The following is a 17993-nucleotide window of genomic DNA, read 5'->3' as shown; positions in this document are numbered from 1 at the left end:
GCCAGCAGGAACAAATACACATGTTAACTACAGACACAAATAGACACATAAACATAACATAGAACAAAATTAAACTGGTAAGAAGCGTTGGGGCAAAATGTGTATGAGTTGTAAGAAAGTGTGTGTGTATATCTATAATATCCATTATCTATACACCGCTTAATCCTCACTAGGGTTGCAGGGGGCCTGGAATCTATCCCAGCTGACTCAAGGCGAAGGCAGGGGACACCCTGGACAGGTCACCAGTCTGTCGCAGGGCCACACTTAGAGACAGACAACCAAGCACACTCACATTCACACCTACGGACAATTTAGAATCACCAATTAACCTCAACATGTTTTTGGACTGTGTGGGAGGAAGCTGGAGAACCCGGAGAGAACCCACACTGCACGGGGAGAACATGCAAACTCCACGCAGAAAGATTCCAGTGCTCCCACCAGGACGCGAACCGGCGACCTTCTATCTATCTATCTATCTGTCTGTCTATCTATCTGTCTATCTGTCTATATATAGTATGCAAGTAAAGTGGCGTGATCAGCAGGAGCAACAGTCAACTACAGTCTGTTAATGAACGATTTCCATAAACCTCATCAAAGTCAAAAGTGTAAAAAGGTCACCACTGAAGTGTTAATACATCATTTGTGAAAAGCAATGTGTTACTGCTTTTTCCATAGAGGTGTTTGCAACCAACAGGGGAGTTTTGTGTCGGTTTGCAGCCTAATTTAGAAAGACAGTTCTGTGTACACTTAACATCTAACATCTGGAGCCGTTCAGCTACGTTTCATACTTTCTCCTAATAAGTCAGCAAGTTATGGAATCCAATTTTATTCAGTATTACATAGATACATTTTCTTATGAAACGAATAAATCAAATAATGTGACATAACGACAAATTACATGGAAAAAAAATCTTTAAAAAATTTAAAATGAAACAAAATATGTAAACCTACGTATTTAATCATTGCATTTATGTATATATTGCTTGCTTCATTTGTTTTATTTCAGAATTTATTTCATAGCCATATATATTTATTTGATTTGAAGATCATTTAATTATATACATATTTATTTAATATGGAATAAAACAGCAATTTTTTTTCTTCAGAATTAATTTCATAGCCATATACTAGCCTAAGTTACATTTTGCACAATGGCAAACTCACTTTTATTTTGCGTTATATTAATATGTTTATCTGCCTCAGGCTCAAATGTGAAGTGAGACTTTCTGCCCTTGACGTGGAAACCTTGTGTTCCTCCTCAGGCCTGTGGGTGGCGCTGTGCGTGTCTGATCGTGTGGATCTGATGAAGCTTTTTTACTCACATGTGAGTCATTGGATTGTGTTGATGCTGCTGCTCGGAGCCTGCTGTCTGCCTCTGAGTCGTGTGTTTTGGCTGTGATTGGACCAGAGGCCGGTGTGTGGATGCATCGCAGGGCGGGGTGAGCTCACCGACAGACGGGGACAGAAGCTTTCACGGACGCGCCGAAACATGTCCGGGACTCCGGCCACATCTGCGACCATGCAGCCCGCAAAAATGAAAAAGGACGAGTCCTTTCTGGGGAAATTAGGAGGAACCCTGGTCCGGAAGAAAAAGTCTAAAGAAGGTGAGTGGTTTGGAGGATGGTTTACTTGATCAAAGGCCGGTGTTTTTTTCCCTTCTGTTGTGTTTCTGTCCATGGTGCTGCAATCACATGATTTAAACATTCACCTCTGGGACACCACTAACAGCTGATCAGTGGAGTGTACACATGATTTAATACATTAATACAGCCATGGGGAGTGTTTCCTTATCAGGCGCTTCTCTATTTTTGATGTGATCTTTTAATCTGATCTGTATTTTGAAGTAAACCCCCAGTTGGTTCAAGATTTAACAGATTTTAAACAATCAAACGCCTGTTTTATAGTCAGAAATGCTCCCAACAAGGGTGAGACAAAGCCTCCCAGTATCTCCACTGGCATTCAACATGAGGTAAGTAAACAGAAATAGATCATACGCTCAGTGACCCCTGTCAGGAATGCAAGTTTATAAAGATAAAGTTGTAAGAAGATTACTGTGCCCGCTTTGTTTTGGACATCTAAAAACACGCTCTAACTAAATTCACTAGTTCTCACGACGGTGGACTATTTTCTGCCCACCCACAGGTCACACACTGTCTGGTCAGAGGGACAGCTGCAAGGTTTAACGCCCCAGTTGTGTGTCTGTGTGTGTTTGTGTGTGTGCTCTCACCCATGTGTTTGTAATCTCTGTTAAAGGAGGAACACCAGCAGGCAGACAGTTTAGGAGCCCCATTCAGATCCATACTTCACCTTTAAAGTGGATGATTTCTATTTGGATTTGAAAGTATGATTATGTGCAGTACAAATACAGATGTTTATTTCTGACTCGAGTGGAAAATGTGTGTAAAACGACACACGAGGCAGCATCATGAACGTTCAGTGAAAAGTTACAAAAGATGACGTAGATGGCACATTTGATCTGAAACTATTTTGACAATGTACTGATTGTGGGATTTATGAATCAAACATACCCAAAAAACATCTGGTTCCAGCTTCTCATGTCTGTAGATGTGTTGTTTTACTATGTTTCCATTAATTTAGAGATCACAGACAGTTTCATATCGGGCACTGTGGCCATTTTTTATGAATTTGTCATAAACCCAACGATACTGGTGGTAATTCATAATAGTGATAATTGTGAGTTGCAGCACGAGTGTTTCTGATGATTTCTCCAACATGAAAACCGCTTTAAAAGGAAATAAAAAGGGAAATGTTCAGGGCTTAAAAGCAGCATCCTGCAGACAACGCCTCCCCAGAGTTAATTAGATGATAGCTGAGAGGTGGAGTTCAGTGTATTGAGGGAATTAGGATAATCGTCATCCTGCTTGAACTTGCGCTTAAAGCTTTGCCAGAGCCTGCTTCAGTGAGTCGCTGCTGATCAGTAAAATGTGGGACAAAATCAGCACAGTCAACACAGTGATTCTGACTAATGTTTTACATGTTGCCTTGTTTTGTGCTCCAAAAGTCTTATGATCCAAACGCTGTGAAGTTGTCCAATCTGTTTTAACAATACGTACTTTTTCTTGAGCCTGAACCTGTCGTAAGACTTGAGTGTAGATGCAGGGGAGTTAAAAGTGCGGAAACTGTGAGCGGAAGACTTCTTTGAATAAATGATATCATAAAAATGCAGCTGTTCTTTTAGTTATAAGCCTCCAGCTTACCTACAGAGAGCCTTGGTGGTCCCCATGAGGTAGTTTTTTACCCCCCACATTATCTTTATTGAGTTTTTAAGTTGCCTCCAATGCTATACAGAAATAAGAGTGCTCTCACATCAAGGGAAACATCAAGGACAGCTAAATTATTGTCTAGCATTTAAATCGTCCTTTTTTACAAGTCAGGTATTTATGAGATACCATAGAGCAACACTTCGGTAAAAGTATATGACCTGACTAAATCAAATAAAGAAAACCAAACAAAACAACAACAACTGAAACAACAAAGGTTTCTCTATTTTATCAAGGGATAGCCCAGATTATTTCACTGTTGTGCATGGTTCAAAAATATAAACTCAAATGTACAGTTCACACAGAATAAAGGAATCAAAAGAAAGGAAATTATTTTAGGAAATTGCAGAGGACTACTGATGACTCGTCCGCTTCATTCCCCACTTAAATCCACACTCTCCATGTATTCCATTAAAGGAACCCAAATGTTTTGAAATAGTGATAGATTCCCCTTTATAATGTAAGCGATCTTCTCCATAGATTAGGTTGTGGACATTTCCTTAATCCAATGAATGAATTTTGGTTGGGCTACTTTGCCGGCTTTCAGCTCTAAGTCAGTGCAGTGACTCCTGCAGTGTGGTGAGCTGGGACTCCCATAGGACCTCGGCCCCGGCGTCTCCTGCAGCTCATGAGAGTGCAGTGCCCCTGTGTGGTCAAGCAGGATTAAAGCTCAGATAAACACAGGTCAGTTTAAAGGCAAACACTCCCGGTGTTATTAGAAGTCAGCATAAGGACAGAAAAACACGTAGTTATTGTTGCTAGACGAGCACAGTGTGTTTTTGTGGTTTCTGTTGGGTGTGGTGCTTTATCTTCTTTTTTTTTTTAAGGCGACGCCCAACTGAGACGAGCCGCCACTGGAAAAATAATGCACATTAATGACTGGGACTTGTGGTTTGTAAAATCATGCTGACGCTTCACTTGCACTGAAACCGCCCCCTTCCGCTGGTTGAATGAAAATCGGACAGTTGCTCAAGTCCGCTTGACGAGACACATCCACGTCCCTGCTGTTGCAGAGTTTGTAGATGTGGCTCCTTCTGTATATCCTGATAAACTAAAAAGGAAGTCTGCATTTCTCTGACAAGGCTCTGGTCCGTTTGTCAGCAGCAGGCAGAGCTGTAATAAGGATAGTTTAGTGAATAAAGAATGAGAGGATGAGTGTGTTGTCATTTGTCACATCCTGACCACTTTAACAGGGTGGTAACACTGAAAATACATTATAAGTACAGTTCAAATGCAGGTTGCTGTAGGATGGATGTTGTTAATAGTAAGTCATCTGTTTTTCTAACCAAAGCATATTGTTGCTGCCTCCTTTTTTTTTTTTTTTAAATGTAACATACTTATCAGTACATTCTGCATTAGTATCAATTTATTATACCTGTGTCTTAAATGGTAAAGCAACTAAATAGTCTGTGTTTTTATACTTTGCTCTTCAACGTGGTGATTTAAAGATTTAATGCGTTTTCATGTAGATATATTTATAGCATTATTAGTAGTCATGATCTTGAAGATTTGCACATATTGCAGAAAATTCACTTCTTGCTAGTTTTAGCAGACAACGTCCCGTTGTGTTTTCTCTCCACTGGCTCCCACTTCGTTTTGGAATTAATTTAAAGATTTTATTTTTTAAAAGCACATCTAGGCTTGGCCCCTATTGACATACTGGCTTTTGCATCTTTCGTCCTCTTGCTTTCACTAACTGAATTTATCCTAATTTTGCCTTACTTTGTTGGGCTTTACTGTCTGACTGTTGTTATTTTGCTTTTTGGGTTTGTCCTTTAAGCTGTAATATCATTTTTGTTGTTGTATTTTAAATAAGTGGATGCAAAATGGACAGGAACATATGATGCAGTACGATGACCAATATTAAAACTCGCAAATCAGAAATACCCAAGATATGCGTGAGTTAGGGGAGTTTTCTTTCACTCCTGCCGTTACAGTTTCCTCAACTGAGAGCACTGGAAAGTTTATTTTCCAACCGTAAAATGTCCCACTCAGTGTACATTTATCTTAGCCAAGGCACAAGTTGCTACACGTGAGCTTTTTTTTTTAACAGTCCAGCCAGGACACGCCAGTATAATACGAACATTTTAATCAAAGGAGTGCCTGGATTTGGATTTATCTCTTTCCCCTTTTTCTACACAATTGCAAATGTTGTCTGTTCATGTCAAAGATTAATGTTGGCAGAAACCCTGTTTTTTGTTTCTTTTTCTAAACTATCAGACTTCAGTATCAGCTTCAAGTTTGTCGTAGTTGAACAAAATGATTAGATAGAAAAGCAACAGCTCAGGAAAATGCATTTGTTTCGAGATGCACACTCAGAAGCTGCAGTATTATTTCATTATGTAGAAATCAGAGCAGCAAATAACATATAATTTGAAGTAAATAGTGGGTGTAATGAGTGAGATAGTTTGGACTGTCATTCTTAATATCCGCTGAAGGCCCCCTGTGGAACATACTCAGCGACACTGTCATCTCCTGGCTGCTCTTACTCACTGGTGCCTGTGTTGGTGTAAATAACCGGAGCTATATTTAAGGTCCAGCCTGTCTTCTCCATTCTACCGCATTATTTATATCTTTCCCCTGTGCCACAGTGAACCGCCTCCGCTCCCTCGGGAGCAGTGGAACCAAACGAGACGAGGTCAATTTCAATCCGTCTTATGCTGTCGTTTTATGATGCACGCTGGTTATACTCAGCAAAAGCAAAAAGAAATCCGTCCATATGCTCCCGTCGCCTTCACTAATCACTGTGTCATTTAATGTAATGCTTTGCAATACGGCGGAGCAGCTTCTTATATGAATTTGTGCAGTGAAGCTGGCGTAAGATAAATGCTCTTGACTGCAGGCTTTGCTTGCATTGAATTAGTGTAATTCTGTTAACGGAAATACAGTCACTGCCTGATTGATTATCTGCTGCAACTAAACATATTAAACGCCCCATTCACATTGAGGGAGTAGAGTTATTCACTGGGACAACCCAGCGCTCTCTTATATTGCTGGGAAATTACAAGACTGCAGCTAATTTTAACAGGCAGTTGTTATTGTTCAGACACATCAGGGCATTGTTTGTGTGACCAAACAGTCTTTTGAGAGTTAAAAACAACATGCTGCATTTATGATGCTGCCTACACCGTGCATTAGCGGATATCTAGTTATCGCATTACCTGTCATCGCTCAGTGAAGCCTGTCCTGTGTCCAGTGTTTGGCAGCCCAGAAGTGACTGGTGTGCTGAGGTGCTTTGGTGCATTTACATCCAGTGTGGCGTCTCCTTCCTGTCCCATGCTTGCTAACCCCCCCCCCCCACTCAGCCTCTCCGGTAACTGGACCGCAGAGGTGGGTTGGAGGGCTGTGACAGAAATAAACACGTGATGACGCCCCTGCCACTGCTCAGCTGCACCGACTGCCATTCACACACACACATACACACACACTGAACATACATACATACATACACTACTGCGTTTTCTACCTTCGCTCTCGGCCATTAGGGAGAATCCGTTGGGTTATTGAGGGGACATGGCGGGGCTGCTGTGTGGGACCAAGAGAAAGAAACAAGGTAATTTGATTTTAATGTCTGGCTTTGAGGAACTTGGGAGTGGAAATGGGGAAGCAGGACCTGTTACCTTAGTGCAGTGTTAAAAATCCAGTAATGCAATGTGCTGGGTCTCATGAGAGATCAGCAAGATGTGTTTTTATTTTCACGTATTGTGCTGCGAAAATTTGCTTTCGAGTTTAATTTGATAATTGGCCATTTTCACACAGATTTTCTGCGCCAGAGCCGTGTCCAGCACAGTCCAAAGCAGCAGCAATGCAGTCAGATGGACACAGAGGGAGGAAGCAGCACAATTATGATGAAATGCAGCAAGCCTCCTCTGTAATTACAAAGCAAACTGCTGATCTGTAGTGAGATTTAGGACTCGAGCCGGATTTCAGCTCTTTATGAGAAGGCTGAATCAGATAGTAAACCTACGGGGACCCCCCCTCCTCCTCCAGGGCTCGTTCTGTGTATGCTCTTCTTTGCTCATGCTTTGAAGTTGGGATTTTGTTCTGATTGTACTATAAAGCACACTCATCTAGGCTTTCTTTAATTTTTATTTTCAATCAGAAAGATCGATTTTTTTTTCCCTTCATGCTTTTAATGTGAAAAAGCCTCAGGACCAGCCATGTTTGTGGTTTTTCAACTTCACCTTGGCTTTATAAATAGCAAGTAAGTGAATGAAATGACAGATTTGAGACCATTGATTGTGACATCTAACAAACTAAAAAGCAGGAAGATAAAAGCAATGTGGCCATTAGGAGCAGAAAGCCTTTAAACCCCTGGAGAGTCTCTCCAGTTACAAGTGAAAGCCTCTCCAAAGAAATTGATTTTATTTAGACTCAAAGTGGTCTTACGGGTGTTCATTAGTACTTCTTTAAGTGTCTCGCTACTTTTAAATCAGCTTAATGCCAGACATTGTCTTTCTAGCTAGATTTTCACAACATGTATACTGAAAAAAATAGTTACCTTGTTAAAACTGTAGTTTTTATCATGTTGTGGATCGATGCCGATGCCTTACAGTGTAATTTGTAGTGGAAAGGAAAGAGCCTCGCTTGTCTGGAGAAAAACTGAGGACGGAAAGATGTGTGACACCTCTGGCAGCAGCTCAACAACCAAATCAAAATGTAACACTTCAAAAACTTTTGATCAGAATGTCCAACAGTGAACTTCTTGCACAATAGTGAAGTACAAATCAATAAAATACTGTAGATCTGCCTCTAAATCCACTTTTATCAAATCTCTCGCTGGCCTGCACCATCTAAAGAAAATCAAATGTTGCAAACTGGTGGCTCAGGGTTGTACTTAAGTACAGGGCTTGAATTAATGCACAAGTAACAGTGGTGGTTAAATGATTGAAGAGGTGTTTACGGAGGAGGAGCAGGTCCAACAAATAGACTCCAATTTGGCACCGTACTTTCCCCACAGAGGTTTCTGTGGTGATGCTGCATTAATACTGCTACCACAGACACAAACAGGATTATGCTTTTTTTTTTATTATTCTCATCGTCTTTTCTCTCTGGCACAGGATGTTTGCCTTCATTCACTGTCTATACACGCTCTAACTTTTCCAGCTAATATACTTTAAATCAAGTATTCAGTATTGATTTTTCTGCTAGTTAAGCATTATGGTTTTTGTGTGTTGCTGCCTACTTAGTGAGCGATCTCCACGAAGAGGGGAAGAACGCCATCAATGCTCCCCTGCTGCCTTCAGGAACAGACATCCATCCAGAGGACACGCTGCTGGGTATGTACACATACAAATGGAAAGAGCGTCTCATTTAAAACGTCTTATCTTTTGGATCTAATTTTGTTGTTGTTGTTGCATAAATGTCAACAATCTCTTTCTGACTGGGAGTTGCAAAAGTTTACGGTTGGTGACACATCCAACATTTTCAGTTTCTTAAGAAAGAGTTTTTTTTTTTTTTCCTGCAGCTGCATTTCACACTTTTACTAAGGTCACAGAAGATAATATGAATCTGTTGACACATGTTGAGTAATAGGGACTTTGACAGTGGAGCAGCAGGAAATGAAAGTGGGTGGAGTGGAGACGCCTTTGTCTTCTGTAACCGTGTGAATCACTGTTGACATGAGGGTGGGGGGTGGGGCATTGTGTATTTGTTTTTGTGGCTATGAATTTGTATTTATGCAAGAGCAGAATATGCCTATATTTAAAACCCCATAAGAAACTGAGGTGCTACTCGCTCACATGTGTTATCGTCCACAGAGGAAAATGCTGAGAGGATCATGTTGGACCCGACATCACGGGAAAATCTTAAATTTAAAGATCTTTTGAAGGTAGTGAGCACAAGCATCACGATATCTCTTCAGTCAGAGCAATTACATGGAAAAATGTGTTCATAGGTTTCATCGTATTCTGATGTGTGTCCAGGTTCTGATTGACTGGATCAACAGTGAGTTGGAGGAAGAGAGGATCATAGTCAAAGACCTGGAGGAGGACTGTTATGATGGACAAGTGCTCCAGAAGTTGTTTGGTGAGAAACTGAGAAACATCTTGGACCATGTCCCCTTTAACCTGCCATGTATGAAAATTAACATGAAAACAAGTTTATGCAAAGTTTTAGTTGGAGATTTTCATCCGGCATTAAACTCACAACAACACAATACATATATACTCGAAGAACAGGTGTTGAATCATAAACATCTTAGTCAATTCCATTAACTGATGGCGTCATTAACTGTTGGTTGCAACCTGTTGCTCTTAAGTTTTTTCTTGTTATTATGAGTTTTTTGCGCTTTCATTAAACTCATTGACAGCATGAACATTTTTCTTCATCGGTGTTCTTACTCACCTGTTTGCCAGCTGTGCATTAGACACAACTTGATTTGGAATATTGCGATGAAGTAGTAAATTGGCAGTAGTAGTTTTAAATACCTGTGCATGCTGTGTTGTCTCTTTGACACATTACTAATGGCTTCTGATAAAAATAAATAAATACTTAACACCTTTCCTAGACTTTTTTTTAAATGGAAAAATTAAAAAATTACATTCAGATCCATAAACATTCACTGACATGTGAAAATACAATAATAGCACCACTGTTCTTTTTGTCCACTGTGATAAACGTGTATTCACTACTGTGCTGCAGTGTCTACTGATACATGAGTGTTTGTGGTCCATTCGGAGCTTCCCCCTTGTGACTGTTATTTGTCAGTGCAGCTGTAACACCGTAGAAACTGAGGTTGTACTATAGAACTTGTGATTTTGACTTAGATATACTAAGTAGTTTGTGTTCAGTTCAGTTCAGTCACACGTATATCTAAAGGTAGCAGAATCCTGCGTTCCTTCATGTCCATGTTTTTTGTGCTCCATGCTTGCATTTCCTACCTTAATCTGAAAAAAAAACCATGTACAAAAACAAAACTGCAAGAAGCTGCATATTAGTTTAAAGCCAGTTGGTAAAACATACACGTTTTATCACATATGTTGCCAAAGTGTCAAGAACAAGCGTTAAAATGCACAACAGGAAACCCTTTTGGGAATTTATGTGTGATTTCGTGCTTTCTCTTTAAGCCCTTTTTAGTTTTCACACTCCTTTGTCACTTTTGTACATTATGCAATCTCAGTCTTTTATTGCATCAGTGCTGCTGCTGCTTTCTTTCTTCTTCTTCTTCTTCTTCTTCTCCTTTCTTTTTTCCCCCCTATAATATTTGAACCCACGCACTTGAGCTAAGCCTCCTAAATCCTCTTCCTAACTTACTGCTTAGAGCAGAAAAGTCTGCCTTTGTAAGTCATCTTTGTTGTGTGCATTCAGAGTTTCTCAAAGATCTCAAAATCAGTAACCAGAACTCACATTATTACAGCCCCGAACAAACATTTTGTTGTAGACTTTCTTTGGTTTGAAGCCCGTCTGTAACTTTTGTGTTTTATGTAAACTAAGGTATTTTCCTTCACCAGTAGACTTAATTTACATTTCTTCTTGAGTTCTTCTCAGTTTTTTCTAGCTTCCCAACTCAGAGGAGACAGTGCTCGCTGCTTTTTTCTTTGTAGTACGTCTCAATACTGTGAGCAAGTGTCTTCTGCATATGGATTGTATTTTCTTGTGCTTCTTGACCTGACATAAATATGTCACTTCTGTCCTTTCTGTTGGTGACAGAGAAGTTGTCAGGCAGAAAGCTGAACGTGGCGGAGGTCACCCAGTCGGAGATTGGCCAGAAGCAGAAGCTTCAGACGGTTTTAGAGGCTGTCAACGACCTGCTGAGGCCACATGGCTGGACCATCGAGTGGAGTGTGGACTGTAAGTTTTGCAGTGAATTGCTGCTTAGGCTGGATTTCCCTTAGTGAAGCTTTGCATCTTGATACCCATATCAGACAGATGGTGATCAGAATTAAAGCCATAGAGGTTGACATGTCTTGACTTTATGTCCTAAGCGTGTTCCAAAAACACTGGGACCTGCATTTGACATAATTCAACTCAGCATCATCTTTTATTAGATTCTCCCTGCTTCCTGAATGCCCACCTGCATCAAACGCCTCCAGTTTGTCACATTGGCATTCTGTTAAGTCTTAAGTTGAGATAGCTATAGTGACATTACACTCATCATCATCATTAGGGTTATTCTATTAATTCTTTTCAAAGTGGCTTCAGTCAGAGCCACAGAAGACACTGTAGAAGCCGAGTTGTACTCCTCGTCATAAGGAAGCCCAGAATTCACATGTGAAATTGGGTGGAAAGCCCCTTTAACACACAATCGGCTTTCTTAATTTGCATCACAAATGGGGAGTGTTTAATCCATACAGAGTTTAAAATAACGCTGCAGACATAGGGATTTCTCACTGGAACTAATGCCATAGTCGCTTTAATCCATGCTTCAATAACTGTTCAGTCATATGCAGCTTTTCCATTTTTCTTTTGTCTCTGAAAAAGCACCAACTGTTGCCTTTCATGTGAAGGAAATTGCTCATGTAATTATGTTTTCTTGGTATGTGAAATAGCTGACAGTCTCCTCTCATGATTCACTTTTACAGCGATCCACTCAAAGAACCTGGTGGCCATCGTTTATCTGCTGGTGGCTCTGGCGATGCACTTCCAGGCCCCCATCAGGCTGCCTGAGCACGTCTCTGTACAGGTGGTGGTGGTCAAGGTACGGTACCCCATCAGTGTGTGGAACATCAAAGAGTAAATACATGTCTAGTTCTTATTTTTTGATGTAGCGTTTATATAATCAGGAAACCTTTGCTGAAATGTCTTTCAAGATAGACAACAATTAAAGTAAATTGCAGGCAAATATGCTTCAGAATTAGAATGAAACATGGAAGCGTTAATAGAATCACCCAGAGCTGTCTGAAAACCTAAAAGCAACCAAGAGCCACCCCAAAAAATAATGAGCCTCATATGTTATGGCTTCTACTTATAGCACCGATTTATAGCTGCTTCTGTCACTGTGTTGATCATCAATGGGATTTTCAAAATTTGCAACAACTCCAGTTACACTCTCGTGCCAGAACTGAATTAGATTTTTGTGTGTGCAGAAACGAGAGGGCATACTGCAGACCGCTCTAGTCACCAAGGAGCTGACGAGCACCACAGAGTAAGAGCTGCTACATTTCCCTTAACAGCCTGTGCTCTTTTCACTGTTGCAATGTGAAGTGTTAATAGTATTTAATGTGGTACAAAGTAATAGAACATCAAAGAATCAGGCAGAAAGAGTGAAAAAATGTACAGGCTTTCATATTCTGTTGTTTTTTTTGGCTTTCAGAATGATGATGGGAAGATTTGGTAAGTTCCTTATAAAATTACAGAAACATACCTTTGCGTTTACTGTTGTGTAATTAAACTGCTTTAAGAAATAGTTCAGTATTCTGGGAAATTGTTGTGTGCATAAATATGCAGCTTGAGTCAGCAGAGGTTTGCAGCCGAGCACAAAGAGTACAAACAAGTGCAAACAGTTGCATTGTCTCTGCCCAAAGTGCAAATAAGCCTTGCAAACATTAAATCCAATTACCTAAATCCATAAAAACACAACAGGTTTTAAAGCAGCAATTTGCAGTTTTATGATTGTTGTTCAGTTAAGGTTGTCAGACCGCTAATAGAGAGAAAGTCTTTGCTCCTGGCTAAGGAATACTTTGGAACATAAGTACCTGTACAATACATTTTTTTCACTTCTATTTTAGATTTATTTTTGTGTGAATTTAACAAATGAGATATAATGTGCTGAATACAGAGCTTTAAAGATTATGCCTCTTTTTTCTTTTTTTTTTAAGCCATGCCAGCTATTCCCCTTCATCTAAGCTAATCAGCTACTGGCTGTAGATGTACAGATGGGTGACAAATCAAAGGAAAAACCTGAACCCTTGCCTCCTATCCTGAGGGGATCTGGTGCCCCGTTATGCTCTGTGGGAACCTTTTGCCTTTTTGCAGGCACAGTTTGGGTCCAATTGTCTCTTTAGAGGGAAGGGTCACTAAAAATCAATACAAAGTTGTTCTGGGTTATCACCTTTTTGTCTTTATGGTAGTTCTCTCCTCGGGGTTGCCAGATCTGTGGAATTGGGCTATTTTTAAAGTGTTGCTGCATGCTGAATTTTTTTGTCTGCTGATTTGGGAAGACCTGTTTTGCACAAAGTACATGAATAATATCTAGAAATACAGCTCACACGATCATATGCTGTCGCATTCACAGTCTCCATACTTCAACCCAAATGAACCTCTATGAGAGAATTTGGAGCAATGTGTGAGACAGCGTTCTCAACAGCCGTCAAATCACAAAATTTGGGAATATCTTTGGGGAGAATGGTGTTCATCCTTCCAGTAGAGTTACGGAGATTTGCAGCATCAATGAATCAATGCCAAGGAGCACTGGCCCATCACTTTACTAAGACGCTTCATGTTGGTTTTTCCTTTAATTTGTCACCTGTCTGTACATTTACAGGACAGATATGAGATTAGAATCGACCGTCTCATCATTTTGACACAACTGAAGCTGTCTAACACATCAAACTATTTAAATATTCACAACTTTTTATTCTTTATTCGTTCCAACAGAGAGGGATGCGTTTGATACTTTGCTGGATCACGCACCTGACAAGCTCAACGTGGTTAAAACGGTAAAAAATGCCCTTTATTTGTACATGTAGAAATGGAATACTTTAAATGTAACACTGTAGTAATGACTGACAGCTTTTTCTTCTCTCACCAGTCACTCATCACCTTTGTGAACAAGCATCTTAACAAGTTGAATCTGGAAGTTACTGAGCTGGAATCTCAGGTGAGGGATTTTATTGGTTTAGCTACAGACTCATTACATCACTGTCACAGCATGATCCACTGAGTTATTAATTCTATCATCAGTAGTATGTGTGTTATGTAACAAGGTTTCATCCTGCCATGTACCCTCCATCTACTGCTACCGCTCAGATTTTAATTTTAAAAGTACGAAATGTGATCTGCTCATGTAGTGGAAGAGAATGTGCTGTATTCATGTAGTGTGCCTCCTTTGTGTGTGATTATATGTATTCATATATTAAATGTATCGTATGTTCAGTTTGCTGATGGAGTGTACCTGATTCTACTGATGGGGCTGCTGGAGGACTACTTTGTCCCTCTGTACAACTTCTTCCTCACCCCGGAGAGCTTCGAGCAGAAGGTGATTTCACCTTACAACGGTAAAATTGGAGGATTTTTCAAAGCAATGTTTGAGGCTATTAAGCATCAATTTTATTCCTCCTCAGGTCCACAATGTGGCATTTGCTTTTGAACTGATGCAGGACGGCGGACTGAAGAAACCCAAAGCCAGACCAGAAGGTATTTTACTGTTATTTTGCATTATTACAGGATCAAATAAAAGATGAAACACATGAATTTCCCAGGAGAGATTTTATGAAGACTGACTACTTTCTACAAGCATTGCACTGTTGGTCTCCTCCAGCAACAGTCATGTTAAAGGCTGTCCAGTAGGTGGAAACCTTGCCTTAAGCTCTATAACTGGATGGATGCTGCTCAGTTCATTCCGCCCTGAGCTGCACTTTGTTGTTCCTTTTTCAAGAGAGATTACACTTAAAGAAAATAACTTAATGTTTTTATGTAATTGTTGTAGGCAAAATATTTTTCCAAATTCGTCACAGTTCTGTTTTTTTCTTTCATGTTTTGTGTAGCTACACCACAATTAAAAATGGTTTTACACGAAACCTGAAAAAAACTGTTTCCAGAATGTGATCTAGTATAGCTGATTACCTACTTAAAATGAAAGTAGGTGAACATTACCATAATTTAGTGGTTGGCCATCTTGTTTGTAGAACATGAATGAATGAATGGATGAATGGATGAATTATTATTTTGCATGCCAAACCTGCATGGGTTTGCAAGACATCACAAATTCACAAATGCTGCATATGCACTTTTTTTTAAACAACTGTATAAAAAAGTTTCAAAATACAGAAAACAATTGATGTTGAAAGAGTATTTTATTAGATTTACTTGTTTGGGAATTAAAATCATATAGTTAAGATTCAATACAATTACTACACATCTGCATTCAGAATCAGAAACAGCTGGTCAAACATGTCATCACACTGTATTAAAGCATTTTTATTGGACTGTAAGTCACTCTTTTTTATATACTTGTGTAACTTAGCATCACTCCTGCTGTACCTCTTCATATTTATTATTATTCTTTTATTCTGCTTCATCATACCAAATGTTGCATATTCAATATCTGAAACACTCCGTTCTCACATTTTAATTACGGAGTACTATTGACTTAATTATACAGCTTTTGCCCTTTTTAAAAAAACAAAAACAAAACACTCTTAAAACATTGAAGTAGCACAAGCTACAAAAGATTTTCAAGATGTGTAAATATTTTCTGCTGTGCTAAATCAAATGCTTTTTTTCTTACTTTAAACAGTTTCCTGATAAAGCCAAAAACAGAAACATTTCTTTGCCCAAAAATCCCTACTTGCAATCACTACTTATAATTTTTGCAGTAATTTAAATCATTATAGCCGTTATCATAATAGCCTCTCTGATTAGTATTGTGTTTGCTCACTTTTGTGCACATCTGCAGATTCTGTATAAACAACAATAGAGACCCCAAACAGTGTAATGCAGATGTTTAGGTTAATAATATATGCTAGTTTAACTGGTGATGCAAAGGCGCTGCTGTTGTCTGGCTGGACTCACTTAAATCTGGCCTAGTTGTGATGATAAATTCAAATAAGCAAACAAGCCTTATGTAGAACACCATAGTACCTACAGAGAGAACAAAAAGTACTCTTTTGCCTCTGAATCTCCTGGTAAGAAGTAATACATCATATGATAATCATGTGCAAATTCTTAGGAGCTATTTTAGGGTCCATTTCATTTCCAAAATTACAAATAACCTTTTGAAGGGAAGCGGTCCAACAGCAATCTTAGAAGGGGCTCCTTTGCATTGTAAATATGATTTTATGGTGGTACAGCCCATTTATTTTGTGCCTCAGCGTTCTAAGGAGGCAATTTATAATATTAATGATATTAAGTTTTGTACACATCAAAGGTTATATTTTCTTGCTCAGAGCAGTTCAAGTCTGGCAAACTCTAATGCTCTCTGCTGTCTCTCAATTTTGTGTTTCAGATGTTGTGAACCTGAACCTGAAATCCACCCTCAGAGTCCTCTACAACCTGTTCACCAACTACAAAAATACTGAGTGAACTTTTCCCATTTTACCCCCTGATATTACTTTGAACACTAGCCTGTGCCTGAGCTGATAATTTGCATTACAGTCTGGACACTGGTGGAGATCAACTGGGACGGAAAGTCATCATTATGTGGGACTTAAAAAGACCCAGGGGGGATCGCCAGAAAAAGACTCTGAACGTTAGTATTTAATCTTCCCCAAATGTCAGTATTTATTTATTCCTTGCTCAAATGTTAACTGCAACCCAGGAAGCCCTGTAACCTTTAGCCCTGCATTTGAATACACGGCCGTCACGGGGAAATGTTAAAACTGGAAGACATTTGTGTTTTAAACTGAACTGATTACCCTCTATCGCAGAATATTTTAAAAAAGTGAAAATGCTGATATAAATGAGATAGTATCTAAATATGCTTTGTATAAACATTAAAGGAATTGTTAGATATTTTGGTAAATATGCTTCTTTCCAACCACTCTGTTTGGTCGAATCTGGTTAGCTCAGCTTGGTAAATATTTTAAATGTTTTGTTAAGAAAATAAATATTTTGATTATTTATAGCACATAGATGATAGAAATTACAATTGAATCACGACAACTATGAGATTTAAAGGCCACATTAATATGAATTACATTGTTGGAGTTACAAGCTGGAATGGCAGCCATTGTTGCCTTGCTATGCTAGTTACATTAGCAGGAGTTTAGCTGGGCTTTTTAAATGTTTTGCGGCATCATAACTGGATTTACAGTACAATACCGTGTTGCCAATTTTACTTATGCGGAAAATTTTGTGAATTACCAAGACTCAAGTTGCTATTTTTCATGGGTTGCAGCTAGTTTTGGTTTCGCTAGCTGTGGCTATCCCATCAGCTAACTCCATGTCTTTAGCTATTTGGCGGGCTTTTTTGTTGTTGTTTTCAGCTGTAGTTACTGAAGATTTAAAAATTAGTTTCTGTTGCATATTTTGTATTTAATTAGCTATAACTGACTTTATTTGGCTTTTTGTAACGCAGAGCTATATTCCTCTATTTCTCAGCTAAGCTAATTAGCGGCTCGCTGTTTGACATTTTGGGGAATAACATGCCCCAAACATGCTATTAACATGCTAGCCAAGAGTTAATTGGGAAGATAGCTCCACTGTCATGCCTGTATTAATCGGTCAGTTTAACAAAAAATGTTAAACCAGGAAACAGTGTGGCTCTGTCCATATGTTATATCCTATTTATTTTATAAATATGTGCAAACATCAAAGTGTAAAAGTTCATGCAACAGAGCATATATGAGCAGTATATGATACAGAACCATGTTTTGTATATTCCTCCCATAGCTATGCTCATTTCCTATTACCTGTGAACTATTCTTATTTACCCTGAACTATGCACACCATATTTCAAGCTATATTGAGTGTTGCCTTCCACCTTAAGTGCAGTGTGTTCTCAACGTCCCAGGAGGGTCTCAGTCAGAGTATCCTCGTATTGACCGGCCTTTCAGACGAGTCTCCGAGGAGGCCTGGACCTCTCACCGCTCTCCTGAAGCGGAGCCGGGCCAG

General features: G+C 39.4%; 1 protein-coding gene across 2 annotated transcripts; it reads left to right on the top strand.

The window, feature by feature from the left end:
• The first annotated feature begins 1320 nt into the window (after positions 1 to 1320).
• On the top strand, positions 1321 to 16892 carry parvb (parvin, beta). 2 transcript variants are annotated; one of them, XM_008276127.1, is made up of 13 exons: positions 1321 to 1604; positions 8471 to 8560; positions 9041 to 9111; positions 9206 to 9308; positions 10932 to 11072; positions 11804 to 11919; positions 12308 to 12366; positions 12535 to 12554; positions 13818 to 13879; positions 13972 to 14040; positions 14317 to 14418; positions 14504 to 14576; positions 16387 to 16892. In XM_008276127.1, exons 1-13 carry the CDS (start codon positions 1490 to 1492, stop codon positions 16461 to 16463), a joined length of 1098 nt encoding a protein of 365 aa, XP_008274349.1. In that variant the 5' UTR covers positions 1321 to 1489; the 3' UTR covers positions 16464 to 16892. The 2 variants fall into 2 exon arrangements, with proteins under 2 accessions (XP_008274349.1, XP_008274350.1); XM_008276128.1 differs by lacking the exon at positions 1321 to 1604 and adding an exon at positions 6740 to 6834.
• The last annotated feature ends 1101 nt before the right edge of the window (positions 16893 to 17993 follow it).

Source organism: Stegastes partitus, unplaced genomic scaffold (assembly GCF_000690725.1).
Source record: "Stegastes partitus isolate 25-593 unplaced genomic scaffold, Stegastes_partitus-1.0.2 Scaffold65, whole genome shotgun sequence".
In the NCBI taxonomy this organism is placed as follows: Eukaryota; Metazoa; Chordata; class Actinopteri; family Pomacentridae; genus Stegastes; species Stegastes partitus.
Note: the sequence above shows the minus strand (reverse complement) of the source record. Positions and strands in the feature narration are given on the sequence as shown.